The following is a 21649-nucleotide window of genomic DNA, read 5'->3' as shown; positions in this document are numbered from 1 at the left end:
AGATCACTCTCCAGCCTATTACCATCCCCAGGTCTGATAAATGAACCTTGGGACCCAAATACAAACTTCTGGACCCCTTCCTCCAGACAGCCAGCTGATTCTGGAAAAAAAAAACACTTTGAGTTGAACAGCCCTGAACCACATCACAGCTATTAGCATTTGGTTCTAGGTATCGGTATTTTCTGCTGTTCAAGTGAGGGGAAGGGCTAGAAAGATGGCTTTCAGTTCCTTTCCAGAAGGAGCTAATCTTCTTCACGCCTGACTCGTCAGCTGTTTCATGGATTCTGGTTTCTCTCCAACAAGACTGCACGCATGTTCCTTCAGAGTAAGGGTCACATTCTTTTATCTGTATTACCAAGCGTCATGCACAGTAGGTGCTCAGCTAACATGACACTCATGAGTTTGGGTAGCTGTGTCCTGCTGATGGAAAAACTGGAAAGCTAGCCTACAGGCTCTGCTGTGGCCGGGTTGCTTGGTAGACCCCATAGAGATGGTGGGTAAAAATCTCGCACTGAAAAAGCTTCGGGTGGAGTGTTAGAGGTGCCAGAGCTTGATATACTGTGGTCAGAAAACCGTAGAAATCAAACCATTTCAAATGCTTAGATGCCACGAAAGCACAAGCTCTGACCTTCTGACTATCTGTCCAGGAAGCCAGAGAAAACCATTAAAGGTAACACTGAGTTTGTAAGAATTCTGAAGTGGATTGCAGGGCTGTCACAAGGACTCATATCCAATGGGAGCGATGGGTGAACAGACTGGACAATAGTCCTTTTTACTGGAAGGCCGATGGGAAAACCCAGGCAACAATTCAAGTCCAGATAAGGGATCTAGCAGGTGTTAGCAAGTTTGTCCTATGAGAAGGAGGTATTTCTAGCTGGTCATCTGGAAATTTTCAGCAGCTGGCTGCTAAACTTTTCGAACACAGAAGTATCTTCTTCAAAAAATGGAGATGCACAGAAAAAAGAAACACTTTCTTATACTGATAGAGGACCTGATCGTTTCAAGTCATTTCTATATATTACATCATGTAATCCCTTGGAAGATCGGCACCTTGTCTAATAGCCGCATCTCACGAATGAGACAACAAAGCTATGGAGAAGTTAAGGACCATCCTTACAGTGATGCTGAACTATGGTCTCAGGTCATAAGCTACATCAAGGACTTCAGGAATGACTGGTCCTGTAGAGGAGGCAGATATATCTGGACAACAGAGACTTGTGTTGTTTGTTCATGGTATTGTCTATTTTTACCTTGAATGTATGGAAGCAGAGTCACGCATAACTGTGTTACTGATTCAAACATGTATTTGGCCTTGCTTGACGCCTAAAGCATTTGAATTTGTGAATTGAGATTTTTTTTTTTAAATGTCCACACTTACTAAATAATTGTACCTTCCCATCATGTACCATCATAGAGGCACATGAACATACCATTTAATTACTGGTCCCCTAAATCTCCTTTACTGATTAAGAAACTAAGTAAAGGAAAAAAGAATGACTTTTATAAGGTCAAGACATAAAATATAAATGTGTCATATTAAAAATATGTAGGAATTTCTTGAGCATATGTCAAGTCAAAATTCTTTAGGAAAGCATTATATAAAAGTTCTGAGCTTGAACACTTAGGCACATTTTAAGACTTGATTATCCTTACTTAAAGGACAGTCATTCCAAATATGTACAGAAATGAAGTCTTCATATTCCATAGAGAAGTCTTGTTCTTTTATTTTTGTCTCTGGGGACCATGAGCTTCCACTATTAAAGAAGAAACTGAAGGAAAATATATTTCAAAAAAGAAAGTCATTGAACAAAACATTAGCAAAAATTATTCTGCTACATATTTATAAGGATTATATACTATGGCCAAGTCAGATGTTATGGGAATGCAAGGTTGGTTCAACAAATGACCATCAGTTACTGGCTTAAACCATATTAACAGAATAAAGAAAAATCCACATGATCATCTCAATAGAATCTGAAAAAATGTCTTTAACAAAATCGCTCCAGCACAGCAATGAAACAGAAGGGAACTCTAACCTGGTTAATGGCATTTATGAAAAACCTACAGATGATATTATAATCCTAAACAACTGATCCCCAAGAAGAAAACCCAGGATTATCTATTCTAACCACTACTATTTGACATTCTATGGGAGGTCCCAGCCTGGTCAACTGAGCACCAAAAAAGCAACTTGATTAAAAATGCCAAAACAAAACGGCTCTATTTGCACATTCACACAATCATGAACATATGAGATCTAAAAAATACACACACCATTAGGATCTTAAATCCTAAGTAAAACACACACGGTTGTATCTTACAAGCTTATTAAGATTCTGTATATAAGCCTATTACAATAAACAGAAAGTAAACATTTAGTGACCCAGGATACAAAAGCACCTGAAATGTTTGCTCATTTAATTTCATTAATCGCTACCTGTGATCTAGAAATATACCATTCGAACTTACTTAGCTTTTTAAATGTTTTATGTAAAAGATCATTGCTTAGAAGAAGTACTTCCTGGTAGATACATAGTTCTGGAAATGTGGAAACAAAGAACCTTATGTTTTTATAGCCAAGGAAGTTAAGTAATAAGAATTAAAAAAGATTTTGAAGTAGCAGAAGATCTTCTGGGCCCATTAAAGAACAGCTAATCTGTTCAAGTTTTGACTCTACCTAATGGGTTTTCTTTCAAGTACTTTACAGCAGTGGCAGCCAGTTCAAAACATTGTATCTCAATACTCACACAGATTAGAAAGAAATAACTCTGTTTGTAACTATTTATTTTACATTTTTACCTTATCCTAGTCTCACAGAGTTTAAACACCATTTAAATGTTTCACAGTGCTGTTGTGCACCACTTCCTGCTACAGACTTAATGATATTATTCCAACAGCACTGAGAATATTTCCAAGTAATAAAACAAAACTTTTATTACTAAAAGTAATAAAACAGAGAAAGGAAAATTGCCCTTTTCAGAAAGGCATTGATTGCATTTATTCATTTTCTGGGGACTTGGAACACAGACCTTCACCTGCTCAGGACTTTAGAAAATGCAACAAAGGTAAACACAGGCTCAGTCCACACTAAATCCCAGGCGACTCCTTCATCTCCTCTACCTGGAGGCCACAGGAACACTCTCTCACTCACCACGTCAGTGGGCAGTTATTCTCTGCTTATCTGTGGTTCACAGAACCTCTTTTGCTATTGAAAGATTTTCAAAGATCAAAGCCAGGTTCAAGGAATACAGGTCAAGTTAAAAGTAGCAATAAACGTCATTTTTCTATACGCCAACTGATTCCCTTCCAATTAATATATTTATTTGACTCTTTGCTTATAAATTAATTAATAATTTAGTTTTCGTAGGACATGAAAAACTAGCTGATTAATTTAGCAGTCAGGGCACAATTGAATATACAGTATTAAGCCATATACAAGGTGGAAGCAAATTGGTTAAGTATGAAACACTAAATAACCGCGTACTTCTAAATAAAACAATCCCCCTAATATTTTAGCCTATCTCAAGAAAACCTTGTCTATTTGGATAGAAACATTTCACTTGGTTTTTATTGTTGTTATTGTGTGTGTGCATGTATGCATGTTTGTTTCAATCAATCCTCTTTTTACCATGGATATTCAAAGATGTGATAAGCTTCAGTAAAAACAGAAGCACAGACCAAAATGTAAAGATATTTTATAGTATAGAAGAACACATCACATGAGAGCTCTCTGTGTTCTTTTGAAATATGCTGTAATATAATTTAAAAATACTAATTAATAATAATGGAAAATGCTGAAGAATGGCTTGGGAAGTCATATCACCACTTGCCATGCCTCTGTCCCTAAGAGGACATCATGCCAGCTGGTGCCATCTACTGCTATGTTGGGTGAAGGAGACATTTTTCAGTCCACACTGCTGGGTGAGGCTTGTCTGTAGGGCTTAGTAGGCTAATGGAATAGGAGCAGCATGTCATGTGCCACAGCCTGACAAAGCTCCTTTTCCTCTTCCACCAACAGGATGGCATGTTCCAAAAGAAGGTTCACCTGCCAGTGTGGCCTGAAAAGAATGGGCAGTAGACGAGCTGACCCACAACTGCTGTGGTATAGAACAATACCTTAGCCACTGACATCTGTGGGGTGTTTTATTGCTTCAATATCACCTGACTGAGAAGCCTAAGAAAACCCTACTCCAATGGAAGAAACTGTTGGCCAAGACTTGAGGCAGGGGGGATCAGTTAAAAGAGATAAAAACGTAATGACTCATACAGCACCTCTAAATGTCGTTCAGTTGCAGCCATTAGTTCAACTAGAACCATTATTAAGCCTGTCATCTGGAAGACCTACTGCGTGCCAACCTACTAACACATATCTCATTTAATCCTTTTAGCAAATCAGTAGCAGTATTACTTCACAGAGAGGCACGGGAACCGAGGCTCCGAGAGGTGAAGTGAGTCAAGAAAACACAGCTAGGGGGCTGGAGAGATGGCTCAGCGGTTAAGAGCACAGGCTGTTCTTCCAGAGGTCCTGAGTTCAATTCCCAGCAACCACATGGTGGCTCACAACCATCCATAAAGAGATCTGGTGCCCTCTTCTGGCCTGCAAGCATACATGTGGGCAGAACACTGTATACATAATAAATACATAAATCTAAAAAAAGAAAAAAAAAAGAAAAAGAAAACACAGCTAACACAGGGAATGTTAGAGTCTGAACTCCTACAGGTCGGCTCCAAAGTCCTTGTCTTTCCAATTACCAAATGGGGCCTCTCTGGAATTTTGCCTGCCAAGTGGATTTTTTTAAATCTTCCTTAAAATTTAATTTGTCTTGTTCTCAAAGATCTTTAAAGAAAGCATCTATGGTTATTTCTGACATCTGTTTCAATTTGTCACAGTCCATTATGCCAAGAATCTATTAATTGTACTTTACCAAACTATCTCATGACAGACACGAAGCCCGCTGACTCTTTGCCGCGTTGCCGAAGCTGCACATTCGTACAGGATCGGTCCTCCGCTGAGAGGACAGCCTGACTGTATAAGGAACGGGAGACGCTGCTCCAAGACAAGCTACATTTAAAAACACCTTCCACAGGTTTCAGGTGGCCTTCGGGAGGTGGTGCTGATAGGTTTACTGCTGCACCGTTGTCGTTGTTATTAATAGAGTTACATTTAGGTATTACAATACATGTGGCCAGCTGTGACAAACAGTTGTTGCCATTTTCGTCAACCATAAAACTTGTCAAATTAGTGGTTTTATGGGCATACAAATAATTAAGGGAAAATATATAGACAGTGTGCTTTATACATGGTAAATATGGATAAAGAAGTGGAACCCAAAATGACAAAGACCTGCAGACAATGCACGCACAGGGAAGGAAGCCTGTTAATTAGAATTCCACCAGCCCACAAAATTTGGACCCAGTATAACCACTACGTTATTCAGAGTTTTAACACTGACAATAAATCTCTCAAGGTGCTTCATACACATAAACTTCCCTGGGCCTGGAGACTCATGTGTATATGCAGGATAGATAAAATAGGTGTTCGACATACACATGTATAAATTTCACAAATATTTTAGAGTTGATGAGACCTTGGAATTCACACTCAATGGCTGTCATTAAGTGGAGCTTTTTATAGGGCAGTGGCTATGTATACACACCTCCTGTGTGGACGGACCAGCTCCACCACCCAGCCGTGTGTTTTGTGTAATGTGCTATTGCCCTTTGTTTCTCTGCAAAGCAAGGAAGAGTAGAACCTACTTCCCGGGTTATGACCTGTGGCCTAACATCCCTCCAAGGGCATTCTGTCACCAAGTGTCAGTATCACATCCTGGTGCTCCTGGATGCCAGTCTGTTAAGTTTGAAAAGAATTTTTTTTTTTAATTTTTTGAGACAGGGTTTCTCTGTGTAATAATAGTCCTAGCTGTCCTGGAAGTTGCTTTGTAGACCAGGCTGGCCTAGAACTCACAGAGATCCACCTGCCTCTGCCTCCCAAATGCTGGGATTAAAGGCATGCGCCACCACCGCCAGGCTTGAAAATAGTTCTTAAAAATCCATTTTAAATTCTCCACAATTAGACAAGTTCACTAATTTTTTTTCTAGTGACTTAGCCTTACCCAATTACTTCTGAATCAAAATGACTCTCAAACACTCTAATTAAATTACAGAACGTATGACAGAGATTTATGCTAAAGCGGTTTATGCAGATTTTTTCATAAAGTCACTAACTATGAAACACCTATCTGTTACCTTTCATACCATATACAGCTCTGTGACTGCTTTTAGAAGCTCCCTTTGCTTGCAAAAGGAGAGAGAGAGCCGGGCGGTGGTGGTGCACGCCTTTAATCCCAGCACTCGGGAGGCAGTGGCAGGTGGATCTCTGTGAGTTCGAGGACAGCCTGGTCTGCAAAGCGAGTTCCAGGAAAGGCACAAAGCTACACAGAGAAACCCTGTCTCGAAAAAAAAAACCAAAGAAGAAGAAGGAGGAGGAGGAGGAGGAGGAGAAGGAGGAGGAGGAGGAGGAGGAGGAGAAGGAGGGAAGATTCAAAGAGGGGGGAGAAAGAAGAGCAGAGTTCCTCACTGCTGAGGAATGCACTCCTAATACCTTGGGCACAGCCCCTCCATCCTCCTCTAAGAGCTACCTCTAGAGATGTTTCCCCTTTCCCTCAGAAATGAGACCTTCCCAGCTCCACTTCACCACACCCAATCACTTTTCACCCCACTGCCCATTCATGCACCACCATATCGTACCATCACAGCACACAAATGGACAAGAGCGTCTGGCCCTGGACCCAAGCGTTGAGTCCTCTTAGTTCTCCAGCTTCCTCATCATCCTCCTTTCTACACGGATCCCCCCTCACTGCCCCAAACATTCCAGGCCTTCTTCTCATCCTTGTCTCACTCTTCCTGGACAACCTTGTCATTTTCACCAGCACCCATCTGCTGGGAATCCCCAAATCTTTCCTCCTATCCCCACCTTCCTCCTGCATGTCAGGATCTTACAACAACTTTCCTGTAAGCCACCCTAACTTCACAGCCCACATGCACTTAAACACCATGGAGTTAGATGGAGACACTTCACCTTTCCTGCTCCGTTTTCTCTTCCCATGTTCTCTGTCCACTCACACAAGCTACATCTCCCAAAAGAACACCTCTAGTCCCACGATCTGGCCTCTCCAGTCCACCCTCAGGTTCTGACAATGCCATGCAAATGCCTCTCTACACTCCCCTTCCTCCCTGTCCTCCATGCTGACCTCCTGACTGTCCCGACAGGACCCCAGTCACAAGACTTATCCACGTACAATGCCTTCTAGAAATAATACCATGCACATAGTAACCATTGTATTTACCTGCTCATTGACCTCCATGGCTGGCCATCTACAAGAAAATGTTCCAGCTCCTTAGGATGCCATGTAAGGTCCTTCTGGAACTCGTCCCCACTTCATTTTTCAGCTTCCTTTTCCTGCTATTCCCTCCTTAGCTGCACAAATCTAACTCCCCTTCACCAAGCACAGTTACTGCCTGCTGTTCCCCTCTGCCTTTGCTGACATCACAGTACCTACTGCACTCCTCTATTCTGATTCATCCTTTCAGGCCCATCAGCTGTCACTCATTCCAGGAAATCTCCTCTACAGGGTACCACCTTTTAAACATCCCAAGACATCAGGCAGGCAAAAACTACACTTGTCAGTATGTGAAAGAGTGTTACAGGCTAAAGTATAAACACATCATGGATTAGAAATGAGGTCTACTCACACTTCTGTGTCCGGCTCTACCAGTGGCAGCTCATCTCAACCCAGAAACCTACAGATCTGGAGAGAAAGTGTTACAAAGAGCAGCTGAGAGTCCCCTAGACTGTACACATACTGCGCTGCATTATTGTGTATGATATGATATTTTAAGGTTCTAAAATACTGCTTTCATCTTGCTTTGGGATACAACTAAGGAAAAGAATATAAATTAATTATGTAACTAATTATCTATCTAAATATTAGAAAATGAAACACTAGATTCTCTTCCATACTATAAATATTTATTTCCCCCTTTTAGGTTAGAATACAAAGCAATAGGTTTCCTCATGGCCTCTTCATACATGTGTCCTTATACATTGTTCTTATTCATCTGTCCCCAAACCCAAACAATTGCCTCTCCAAATATTTTCTATCTGCACTTGAAACTTGTTACTCAGTGTTAGAGTTTTAAATCAAGGGAAGGTGGTAACTGGGTAGTAAATAAAATTCACCAGCTTTCCCAGGGGGGGAAAAAAGGTATTGTGTTCATACCAAAGGAAATTCTATTTATTTAAAATGGGAAGGAAAGAAGTCACCTCAGTAAAAGATCCACCATGCTCTGGAGGGGGAACTACCTCCAAGGAAACAGACAGACAGGCAGTCCTTATTCCACAAGATGACCTGGCCTCATGGGTCATGGCCAAACTTCTGGGAAGGACTCGGCAGGCTGTGCAGGCAGCCTGGAACTGGACTCTCCTATGTAGCCCTACTAACTTTAGCTGTACCATTGTAACCTGGGCCCAGGCAGCACAGTGGGCCACAGGCTACATCTCAGGTCACAGGGCCAGGACTATGACCAGTCTATGGATATGAATCGTTAACCCCGGGGAGAAGGCATTCAGGCTGGCTGAATGATGCAGTGGTCCCATTTCAGTGGATGGTGTAGTCTATTCCCCAGAAGACAGCTAGCTCTCATATTCTGTTAGGAGGGTCTACAATGCCAAGTCTTCTCTTCACTTGAGTCCTTGTTTCTTCCTCTCAGCAGGGCAAGAGAGAGGCATTTCAGAAAGTGAAAGGACCAAAGTCTCAACATCCTGGGGAGGCATGGAAAGTCTAACGAGGTCTGTCTACCCACTGGATTCAGGACACAGAGCCTCTCTGTAGGTAACTGCAGAGTTGGCACTATGGGGAAGCCTGCTTCTCAGGCTGAGTTCAAGTCCTCAAGCTCCACCCACACTTTACACATCCGAAGTTCCAAGAAATGACACAGGCAGCTTCCATCCCATGGACAAAGGCAGTATCCAGTCCATGGGACATAGCATTGGGAAGATAAGCAAATTAAGCCCTGCTCTCACAGCCAAAGCAAAGCCTGCATAATGCCACTCAAGCTCAGCACCCAGTTGATCTCTGTTAGGTTACTTTTCTTCTTAAGGATCTCTTGACCCAACAGAACAAAGCTCTGAGTCTAAAAAATGTTCTTTATTTATGTATACTTGGGGATTGTCTATATGGCCAACTATTCCATTGTCTGTATTACATATTGATAGCCAGATAATATTGTTTTCTATAACTTGAAAGCAAATGTATTAATTCAATGACACAAATACAGGCCAAGTCAGTAACGTCATACTTGCTCACTGTAACACATACCTAGTTTATATACAACAGTCCCCTTTGCCCCTCCTCACAATATGAAACAAGGTAAATTCAAAAAAAAAAAATAACGCTCAAGACATGGTTACACAAAACCAGTCAGTTAACACAACGGTCTGTGACACACAAGGTAATAAATGCCACGCACACAAAGAGCACAACTAACATCCCTAGCTCCAACAACATGAAATACTTTGGCAAGCCCTACCTTCATCAACTTGAAAGCCCGAAGGCCACAGATCTAAATCTGCCCCACTGTTCCTGAAGTCATTTTTCTTTTCCAAATCTGAAACATTAAGTTGTTTAAATCCTAACTTTGTCAGAGAATGTAAGTGTATGGGGGCACATGTGTGTTCCCCTGTATGAGCACACCCTCATTAATAAAATGAAGCCAATGACCTTCCCACCGATCTCACGGAACAGGCAAAGTTAGCCATGATGTATTTCATTAGCCCCATATATACTTAGTTTTCTATTGAAACAAGGTTGGGTTAATCAGGGAAACTGCAGCGAAGTTCCCCACCTAACTGATCCACGGTTCTCCAGTAATGGCAGAGTGGGGCATATCTGGTCACACAGAAGGTCCCTGACTGAGGAATCTAAAGCCTCCCTTGGTTCCCATGGAGCTTGAGTTGAGAATTCTCGTACGACACTGGAAAAGCCGCTGTTTAGGACTATGGCCACCAGGTAGGGCAATAATTCTGTAAACTTTTGCTACTCCCTCATCTCCTCCCTCCACCCTTTCCTCCCAAGGGCAGATGGATAAAAAAGAATGGGGACATCTGGTTTCCATCCTAGGCACCTAGAGGAGTCTCTAGTAGAGTCCCCACAGATCCAAAAAGTCTTAGGATCATCTCAATACTCAAGGCTCCCTTCTGATGCCGCAGCAGTAGCTGATCTAGGAGAGCTGAGGAGTCCTGAAAGGCTATAAAAATGTGATTAGCCTATTTATTACAAATCGTGTTTGCTCAGGTTTTACGTTTATTTCCCACTCTGTCTCCACTAGGATACAAATAAGCACCCCCTCATTCATCAGAATTGTACTTAAAAAAGACACAGCAATAAAATAAATGCTGTCCCTAACTAACCTTCCAGCATCAGGCAATGGTGATGCTACTACACAAGTCTCCCCCAAACAGGAAAGAGAATACGAAGTCTTCTGATAGGGCATCTTTTCAAAGGCATGCTTTCGGTCCTTGCAGGTCCATGTCTTCTGTGACGAGGCATCATTACCCAAGAACTCATCAGAAATGTAAACCCATGGCCCCACCTTCACCCTACTAAACTAAAAGCTGTATTTTAACAAGATCCCTGGGCTATCTGGATACCCATTAAAGTTCAGAAGCATTCCCTGGATGTATACTAAGTGTGCTGGCCTCTACTCTCCAAACAGTTTTCTAGCCTTGATCTTCATTTCCTCTGGATATCTTCTACAAAGGGGGGGAGGGGAGGTATTTTTCCGATTTGAAAACAAAAACAGATTATTTCCCCGCCTTGGAGCTCATCTACTCCAGGAAAGCGTTTTTCTATCTAACTGTCAGGGAGCTAATTAACATTTCAATGAACACTGACAGAAAATGTGTTCCGTCACTTCATAACTGAGGTAAACAGCACAGGTATGACAAGAAAAATTTAACTAAGACTAACAGGCTCACATTACAACCCCCAGGGGGTTTCTGAAAACTAATTTCCTGCCCATAAAAAAAGCAAAAATAAAATTATTTTCAGTATCAAGGTAAGCACCTAACTGTGAGTTGAAACGTTAGTGTGGTCTCCAAATTAGAGTCATTTTTGTTTACCTCCGCTAACAATGAGCCTCCTGGGGAGAAATTATAGGAAGAAGTTTAAGTCCCCTCCCTGGCTTTCTCCACATGTGAGGAGAGAGACCGAAGTGGGGGAAATACCCAAGTGAATACAATGAATTCCTTGGTGTGCTTGGATTCCAGCTTCCCAGTAATGGGAATGGACTCAGATTTTAGCAACTGGAAGGAGGCTGGCCAAGTTTGCATCTCGGTTACTGTGATAAACACCATGACCAAAAGCAACCTGGGGAGGAAAGGGTTTATGTGGCCTACAGGTTACAGCCCATCATGATGGGAAGCTGAGGCAGGTACCTAGAGACAGTCCATAGAAGCAAGAACGGAAGCAGAGACCATGGAGGGACACTGCTTACTGGCTGGCTCTCCATGGCCTGCTCAGCTTGCTCTCTTATACAATCTATATGCATGCCCAAAATGGACTGGACCCTCCAACATCAATCATTAGTTAAGAAAATGCTACAGAGACATGCCTACAGGCCAATCCCATTAAAGCATTTTCTCAGATTGAGGTTCCCGCCTCCAAGTGACTCTAGCTTGGGTCACATTGATAAAAACTAACCAGCACAGAGTCTCAGGAATAGCCCACCCCTGCAGGTCCATTTATCCAGGAATGTCTCTCTGCAATGCCAGGCAATCATTATGTTTTAACACAGGCCCAGCCACATCAGTGATAAATGCTCACACAGTATTCCAGCCTATAGGCAATCCAGAACAAACCTCCACCCACCCACCCACCCAGTGTGCCACCTTCAGCACCCAAGGCCCCCTAACACATCCCATGTGTTAGTGGTTTTAGATTAAAACTCATTTCACTTCTTAGGTGGTGAGGTATCCTCATAGCCTGGTATAACTTGTATTTTATTTCTAGTGAACCTAAATTATGATTAGCTTGACATAATGTACTGAGACCCACAGTGCCAAATGAAGTCATTTGATGTAATGGTTAGTAATAAAATACATTCTGAGTAAAACATCAGAGATTAAGTAATGGTTCATACGTCTTAAAAAGTTGCTAGTGCAACCATATTTATCTGTTGGACTACAATGTACAACTAAGAAAACCTAAACCCCACACAAATATGTCCCTGGGTTCCAATGCCAAGCAAAGAACTGTGTCCCACACACAGCTGAAGCGGACCTCATGTGGTCTTTCTATAAGTTTCTTTGTTTATGAAAAAAGACATTTTAAGGAAGCAAAGGGTATAAAAGAACCATATTTGGCACTCACAGATTAACTAATACTTTTATTACCTAACATCACATCTGTATGAGGTAGGCCAGAATAAGCACTGCCATTTTGTTTTAAGTGATGAGGCCAAGACTTAGGGAAAAGAAAAAAGAAAAAGAAAGCCACCCTGAGCTGTCCAGAGCCAAACAGAAAGCAAAACTGAAGCCAGTTGAATTCAACATCTCCAAATACATTTCCAGACAAAAGGGAACAGTCAATGTTGAAAGTAAGTTTTGTAGATTTCTGCTTTGAAATAAAACAAGGGAACATTTTATATCAAATGATATTAATACGTTCTTTCATGGCTTTGATTTTGCCACCCAGGCTTTCTTACCCCCAAACAAGAAAAACTTAAGACAAATCTATTCCAAATTTTGAAATCCCATTTAAACACAAAATAATCTAGTACTTCATGTTGAGAAATTGATTTGTTGTTCTTGACTATTATTTTAACCTATATTAAGCAGAAGGGCCTGTTGAGTTGCTAATCTGAAGTGTCATTGATTAGACATTCTGGCTCACAAGGACATTCTCCCAAAATAGATTCTTAGCATTTTATAACCCTCCTACATTCCACAAAAGAGAATCTGGAACACAGGAAGGAACCATTTCCTCACACGTAATAGCGTCTTCACTGTCATCAAAAGGCATTTGATTAAAACCCAGAGACATCCAACGCGCATCCTTCCCTTTATCCCCACATCCCTGTCTCCCACGCCAGTGCTCATCAACTTCCACATCCTGAACTAACCAGCCTCCCGACCCAGCTTTCCTCAATCTCTGCCACACATAGGCTCCCTGTGGCTGCCACTCACCAAACAAGAGTGGTCCGTGTTCTCCTTCCTGCTTCCTCCATACTGCCACCCACGATTTCGGAGGCAGGCCTCTCAGAAAACAATTTCACCCTGGAGCCTGTTGAGACCCTTTCCCCATGCTCCTCTGGGGCAGGCCCGTGCAAACGCTTTTAACCAATGAAAGCCTCCTCCATAGACTGTATCATCACTTTTAGCCAATGAGAGTGAAGGTAGCCTACTGCTCTCAACCAATCAGCTCCAGGAAACTCAGGAAGCCTGGACTCTGCACTCCCATCCTGCCTCGTGGGCCATTGGAGAGAGAAAGGCCACAGAGAGTAGCCTCAAAATGTATGTGATAATGGAAGAAAGGTCCAGGAACGTGAGTGCCAAGATGAGAACATGAACAGTCTGGGAACCCTAAAGGGCTCTGTGGAAGTCTTCCCCGGGCCTGTCTCCTGGGGAGTGACTTGAAAAGTCAAGAGCATTGCTTGGCCCTTGGAAGCATCCTTAAGCAGGGTATGGTGCTGGTGCCTCCTCTGGCAGCAGACAGATGTGCAGTGCATCCTCCTCCTGCCTTAGCTAGTAACTTTATCTTCCAATAAACACCACACTCTACTCAATCCATATGTCTATTTGCACGTTCTTTCCATGCAGATTCTCTTCCCTTTTATTTCCTCCTTCTGAAATTCTACTTCCTCGGGATGCGTTTCAGCACACGAAGCCATGCATATTTTACTCTCTCAACAGGATGTGCCCATGCCCCCTCCAGTCGGCAGTATCTGCTTTGTATTTCTGGTATTTATGTGCACTGCCATTCTCTAAACTCCTAAAGGACTCTCTCCTTTGTATCCCTTATAGAAGGGTCTCAAATTGCAGGCTTCAACCCACAAATAGGAAAGTTTTAAAAAGAAAAAAAAAAAAAAACAGCCTAGAAAATATCAGAATGTATCACACATATGATAAATGGTGTCTCCTGACATTCCTATTTCAGTTACGTGTACTCATGTTCACAGAAGTACTGTGTTGAATGTGTTTGTCAACTGTGAGTCTCAGTCCAAAACATACAAAAGCCTAAAGTACCTGTCCAACAATAACGCCTACTACGTGAACACTGACTGAGTTGACCACACTGATGAATATGAAACAATGTGTTTCAATTCCTTTTTCCTTTTTTATTTTTTATTTATGTGGCTGTGTCTATGGGGATTTATGCTGCAAATGCCCATGGAGACCACAAGAGAGCATTGGATCCTCTAGAGCTGTGGTTACAAATAATTATGAGTAGCCTCGTGTGGGTGCTGGGAACTGAACTCAAGTCCTCTGGAAGAGCAACAAACACTCCTAACTGTTGAGCCATCTCTCTAGCCCCATGTGTTACAGTTTCAAAGGTCTGGATTTAGAGGGGTGTGGAGTGCCGGTGTGAACAGAAGTCTCTGGCGTATGTGAAGTTTGTAGGGGTAAGGGACAGAGTGAGTAATAAGCAAGATCTTAATACTTATTACTTCAATCTTGATCAACTTCCGCCCTAGTAATGAAGAGGTGTTCGTATTCAGAGAAGAGTAAACATGTTGGTTTTGGAAAACTTTCCTTATTTGCCAAAATCACCTCATGATGACTACGCTCTGTGTGTTTAAAAATACACAGTATAGGTAATTTCACTGTGATCACTAAAATGTACCTCTAGAGACACCCCCCCAACACACACAAAAGGCTTTATTCAAGATGCCTCTATGTCATCTCTCCTCCCCCATCTGCAAAAGCCCATTCATCTTCCAAAGCTTGGTTCAAAGGCAACCTCTTCTATAAACCTTTTTTTAAAATGTAAGTAAAAAATAAAAAAGTAATAATAAAAAAACCTCCATTTTTTTCCTCTTTCCCTCCTCTACCACCAACCCTAGTCCCAACATGGGTTCTCTTTTGACTCTTGTGCAGTGAACTTCCTTTTGTACTTACATTCTTGCCCAGCTCTAAAACTAGACAAGAACGTGCACAACACGTTTTGCCCAGCTCTGCATCCCCTACAGCAGCCACCACAAGAACGTGGACGAGATGGCCAAGGAGGATGCATGGCATGAAGAAACAAGAACAAGCGAGTCTGTGAAGAGGGATGGCCATCACTTTAAAGACCCCGAGGAATGGCTGAGGTGTCTAGATGCCACAAGAGAAAGGGGAAACGGGAACCAAAGAGAAGCACTGCTTCTGGGGATACCTGCCTCGGCTTAGGTACTGATTCCCCAGCTCTCTGGACTCAGCTCTGTGGAAGCCACAGAGCCCTGTGCAGAATGAGACCCTTCACTTCACCTTTAACCTTCAGAGCAGAAATGGGAAGTAGAGCAACCATGTTCGTTAGGGACATCCATCTCAATTCTAAGGCACAGCTGAAATACGCAGGCATCGGATCATTCACGCTCAAAAGACCTACCTTGAAAAATAGGCATGGATGTTTCTGAATGGGGGTGCTGCTGTTAGAAGGAGACAGACCCAGGGGCTCCTATCAGTGGATTGTACTGGTTACACTTTTGTCTCACACTCTGTCTACAGTCATTTGAGAACACATTCAGTAGAAGAAGCACACTCAGGTTCAAAGCCACAGTCAAGATTAGTAAAAATGCAATTTGTTTTATCGGTATGTGGTATTTACCAATTAGAAAAAGTTGTTCGGGTATCAAAATAAGAGTATCTTACTATTAATCTGCAACTCCTCTCTTCAAAGACAGGTGGGGTTTTTTTTGCGGGGGGAGTTCTATGATGAAAAAAAGGATGTGCTCAATGGTCTTTATTTAAAATTTTTATCTCCATTCATAAGTTAATTAACAGGCACAGTTTCCTAACTCGTGGTATTCTGTTTTCAGATTTTTATTTAGATCAATACCATTTAAGGGTCTGACCTCTTTTAATATTTTGAGACAACTTTAACTTGCAATTGTCAAAGTCTTGCTTTGTAATTCTTTGCAAAGGCATTCTTCATGAATGGAAAGTAGACCTGGTATCAGAAAAGTGGGCCTTGAAGGTAATTCTTAATCAAGTCTGAACTGTGTCAACTCGGGTAAGCTACCTGACCACCCATCTTCAATTCTCCTATCTGTAAAAAAATGGACCAACAGCAGTACTCACTTTGTAAGTTTCTTGTTGAGGAATAATAAATGAGCTAAAACAGCTAATGTACATGTCACTCACTGATAAATCATACTGTTGTTTCGTAAATATCAGTTTTGAAATATCTGCTGTCACTTTTGATCTTGGCATAGTCACCAAACAGTTTAAATCTCCCATTTTCTCATCTATAAAATGAAAGTACTATCACTTACCACTTCTGAGATATTATCAGATTGAAAAAAGAAAATAACAGAGACACAAAAAGTAATCAAATATACTAGGCATGCGTGATACACGCCTGTGACCTCAGAACTCAGCAGGCTGAGGCAGGAAGGTTGCCTTGACTTTGAAGTCATCCTGGTTTGCACACCAAGACCTTCTCTCAAAAAGAAGCAAGATGGGGAGGAAGGGAAAGAGAGAGAGAAATACCAGGTATTTCTGATCACTCGTGAACTTAAAAGTAAACTGTCAACATAAAATCCTTACTAAATCCTAAAATTAAGTTAGAAATACCATGTAAAAAGTGATGCATAACCAAGAAAATGTCTGACACGTTTGAAATGTATACTCAAGCAGTTTGGTTTATCTTTAATTTTTACCTGAAGATAAGCTTTTGTAAATGTAAATTCTATATCTACAAAATAAAACACTCGCCGGGCGGTGGTGGCTCACGCCTTTAATCCCAGCACTCGGGAGGCAGAGCCAGGCGGATCTCTGTGAGTTCGAGGCCAGCCTGGTCTACAGAGCGAGATCCAGGAAAGGCGCAAAGCTACACAGAGAAACCCTGTCTCAAAAAACCAAAAAAAAAATAAAAAATAAAAAAATAAAACACTCTCTTAAGCCAACTGTTCCACTACGCTATAATCAAGAAATCCTGTGCTTTCATGTATATACACACACACACACACACACACACACACACACATATGCACACACATACATACACATATATACACACATACATATATATTGCTTTAAAATCTGATGGAGTGTACAACAGCTTTTAAAAAAATGCTTTCAATCTGTAGTGGTATATGTCTTTAATGCTAGCACTAGTGAGACACAGGTAAACTATCTATATAGTTCGAGGCCAGCCCATCCTACAGCACAAATTCCAAGACAGCCAGGGCTACTTTGAGAGACCTGGTCTCAAAATAAATTTAATAAATAAATAAATAATGACAATTTAGATGATATAAATTTCAAGTCAATTCAGCAGACATTCTGTGACAGTGTTCCAGATAATTTACTGTGGACTGAAAACACAGCTTGAGCCCGTACCCCAAAAGGTCTCCGTATTATCACTGGTCATCTCAAAATACAATTTATAAACACCATCTAGGAGTTCAATTTGAACCAGCAATTGGATGAGCTGAGCAGCATACAAATACATCAAAACAGTTAAGTTCTTCCCTTTGACTACAAGCCTGCCTAGATTTTAAAAAGCAGAAGTCATCTTTAAAAGACAGTTGTTATCTGGAAAGCTATTGAATTTGTGCCAGAAACCAACATTTCAAAAGGTAAACCTGTAAAATAATAGCTATCTGTAAATGAAAGGCTGAAATAACCCCAGGAACAGCAACACAGTAATTAGCAACTTTTATAGAGTAATAACATGTTCCATATTCTCTCTACACTAGCTCTTTGAAGTTGCCAGAGTAATATATACAAGTTTTATTACATTAGAGCCCATCCTTGTGTGTTTTATAGGCGCTGGCATTATGCAGAGCAAGCTGTAGTCACCATCGGATCTTTTATAAGAAACTGCTCAATAATGCGAAAGCTTTGTGTCTAGCTGATTTTGTTACACCTGTCTTTAGGAAAATAAAAGTCACCGCAAGCCTAAATCACCGAAAAGATCCACATGTCCACATACCATCAATGCATGAGCCATAAATCATAAAGCAGTTTAGCTTTTAAAATTGTGCACTGCATATTCATGTGCACACCACTTGCAGTTTTAGACACATGTGAACTCTTTACTGAATTAAAAAGAAGGAAAACGCTCAGCTCTACAATCAGCGATTACCAGAGGCAGAACAGAGAGCAGTTAATATGCTTGTTCCAGCAGATGTTCATCCCCGTAAATATTAAACATAACACAAGTTCCTCCAGGAATATACAAGCAGTAATTTTACCACCTGAATAGGGCTGGTTGAAAACATTTAAGGAGGTGGGGGTAATGTGAGGGATGCTAAAGCAGCCAATGGGATTTTTTCAGACAACTGCATTTGGAATTAAATTGCTTCTACCTGTGATTTACCTACAGAAGCTCCCTATTGGGAGAATCTCAAGAACTGGGACCCCAAGTGCATTCCAGGCTGCTAGCTTTGAGCTTGACAAAAAGGGACTGGGGTGAGGAGTGGCGAGGAGTTCAGCTACGGGGAGGTGTGAAGAAAGGTGCAAAGGAATTATGAACCTCCGGGAAACGAGTCTCCCTGGGCCAAGGCCTCTGGAATTCCGGCACGGAGACACACTGGCCTCCTGCCCCGGGTGTTCACTTTTCTATCTCAAGTGGGAGTGGGTAGGACAGACAGAGGATGCAGGCGCCAAGCCTGGGAGCACGCAGGGAGCAGGCTAGAGAGCATCCTCTCAAGGCACTTCGCAGCGGTACCAACTCTAGGAGGTCATGGGGTGAGCCTGAGGTTCTCAGAGAGCTGGAAGGGAGCACAATCCGAAGGAAGGGAGCTGAGAGGGGCTGCGGGATGAGGGATGGATTCTCCGGCATCAGTGACACGTTCTAAAAATCGCTTCTTTTTCCCTCCACCGCTGCGCTCCTCCTCTGGCACCCAGACCACCGGCCCCCTTGAGCTGGCGCAGGCAGCACCGAGGGGAGGGGACAGGACTGGAGACCGGCAAATTGACGGGAAGGCGGCCGTGCATCCAGCCCGCCAAGGCTGGAAGGAGCCGGCTAGGCGGGCGCCCCCGACCCACCCCACCCCCACGGCGGCCGGGCACCCGGCGTCCCGGCCCAGGTGAGGGCGCGCGGGGCCGCCGCGGCTCTCCGAGCGGCCAGCCCGGGGACTTACCACAGCGACTCGAGGTCCCATTCCTGGAGCAGGGCTAAGTCGAAGCTGTCCATGGTGGGAGGTGTCAGCACCGCCGCCGCAGCCGCTGCTGTGTCCGCCGCTGCCGCTGCCGCCGCCGCCGCCGCCGCCGAGGCTCGGGCCGCCCGCGCGCTGCAACGAAAGGCGCCCGCTAAGGTGCATCCCGGCCGCGCCCGAGCCGCCGCCGTCCGCACGCCCGCCCGCCCGCCACCCCTTCCCCGGCTCGCAGCGCCCGGCACCCTCGCGGCCCCCGACTCCCGGCCGGCCCGGCGTGTGGCAGCGGCCGGCGCACTCACCCGCTCGCCGGCTCGCGCGCAGGCACACTCGCTGGAGAGCCGTGAGCTCGACGCGCCGCCGCCCCCTCCCGGCCTGCGCCCGCCCCTCCGCCCCTCTGCCCCTCCCTCCCGGCGGCCCGGCCCGCTGCAGCCGCCGGCGCGGTGCTCTGCGCCCGCCCGCCTCTTTCTCCTCCGGGAGGCGCGTGTGCGCGGGCGAGGCCGAGGCGCGTGCGCGCGCGTCCGTGAGCCCCGCGCCGCGCCGCGCCCGCCCCGCGCGCCCCTGCGCTCCCCGCGCTCCCCGTGCGGCTCCTCGGGGTCCCGCGCCCTCACTCTGGCCCTGCCCCCGGCCTCCGGCTCGCCCTCACCCGCGCCCCTCCATCTCGCCTGATCCCTTCGGCAGCCCCAAAGGGTGGCAGGGGACGTCCTGCGAGCGGGAGGGAAGGGCGAGGAGGCGGAGGCGCAGAGTGCAGAGGGATGCTCTGCTGAGCCGGGGCCGGCCTGCCGCAGCCCCTTACCTCTCGCCCTCGCCCCGTGTCCGGCGAGTACTTCCTTGGCCTCCGCGAATTCAGCGGAACCGGCGGGGCGCTGCCGCGAGTGGTGGGCAGGTTTGCAGACCTAAGGGGTGGGTGCTGAGAAGGAAATGCCCTGGCCGCCCCAGGCGAGGTGAGAGTTAACTGTGCAGCCCACGGCAGCGCCGAAAACAAATCGTTTCAAATATCTGGAGCCAGTAACTTAAGTGAAATAAAAGAGGAAGCGGGAAGGAAGCTTCTTCCAAGAAGACCTGCACTCAGCTGCAGCTTAGCCTCGGGGGTTGTGGAGGGGGGGGGAGGTCCCACTACCCCTCAGCTGGCCGGTCCCTGGAAACCAGCCTCCTTTCTTTTTATTTCATACTGGAAAGGCCTCTGGGTTTCCACTACAAACTTCCCGCCGCCTCTCCTGTCTGCAGAGTGGCAGATTGTCAGCTGGAAGGATGATAAAGTACCACTGTGGCTTGTAAAAAAAAAAAATCAAACCCTTGCTATTATTACTCCCTTGGTTTGAAAGAATGTTCCCCCCTCGCTCATTATTATATACACGTTGAGAGTGGAGACTGTAGATGTAGAGCAGATCTACAGTCATCTCTGCGTTTCTGCTCCAAAACGAGGAACCCATGGGGGGAGCCGGGGGGCTCTCCCATGCTCTTGGCTGCAGCGTCTGGGTTCCGGATTCCCCAGAATTCCTGGAGAGAGCAGCACCAAGTAAAGCTCACGGCTTACACAAGCCCCTCGTGCCTAAGGGAGGCCTTTCCAGTGTGTTGCCCTTTGTTCCTTTTCTAGACAAGAAGAGCCACCGTGTGGGGCCGCCAAAAATTTAGCCCCTTGGATAGAAGTCAACCTAGGAGCACCCCCCTTTTTGACTTCACCCACACCTTACGGAGAATTAACAAAGTTCTGGTCGCAGGTAGAGAGTCAAAAGGCCAATTCGAGTTCTTTCCTGTCTGAAACTGGACCACAAAGCTCTCAGGGTCCCCATCCTTTTCTTCCTCCAGCTTTGGAATAGTTCTTCCTTTATTAACACCCATAACTAATGTGAAAATATCAATCGCTCAATGAAGGCAGAGTCTGCATCAAATCAGTGGTAGAAACGGAATTGTTATTTTACAAGCCAACAACTTCCCTCCTTTACCCCCCCCCTTAGTCGAAGACTACAAAAGAACAAAGAGAATATGAATATAGGAAAAAGTACAGGTGTGAAGGGCTGGAGTCCAAAATCTTAGTCTACAGTGTATTTGGAGAGAAGGAGGGGAAATCTGCCTTACAGATACCTACTTAGCATAAGCCCTCTTGGAAATGTTTGCTCTGGCAAAAGTGAGCTGTAGACATCACATGGAGACAGCCTTCCCAGGAACAAAGGCTGGGGATGGAGGGTGGAGGAGAGAGAGAGAGGAACAGCCCCTGTCTGGAAAAACTGCAAGTTCCAAGGCCTGAACAAGAAATGTGTCCTGTTCCTCCAGCTCCTGGCTGCAGCTG

At 44.3% G+C, this 21649-nt stretch overlaps 1 protein-coding gene across 1 annotated transcript in view; it reads right to left on the bottom strand.

Annotated features, from left to right (window-relative positions):
- The window catches only part of Aff3 (ALF transcription elongation factor 3), a 478688-nt gene extending 459238 nt beyond the window's left edge, over positions 1–19450 (bottom strand). The window contains exon 1 of the mRNA XM_059281654.1: positions 19348–19450. Coding sequence (XP_059137637.1) covers positions 19348–19400 — 53 coding nt within the window. The 5' untranslated portion in view covers positions 19401–19450. The remainder of the gene's footprint in view (positions 1–19347) is intronic.
- Positions 19451–21649: the final 2199 nt, after the last annotated feature.

Source organism: Peromyscus eremicus, chromosome 16_21 (assembly GCF_949786415.1).
Source record: "Peromyscus eremicus chromosome 16_21, PerEre_H2_v1, whole genome shotgun sequence".
Lineage (NCBI taxonomy): Eukaryota > Metazoa > Chordata > Mammalia > Rodentia > Cricetidae > Peromyscus > Peromyscus eremicus.
The sequence above is the reverse complement of the archived record's forward strand: the minus strand, read 5'-3'. Positions and strand labels throughout refer to the sequence as shown.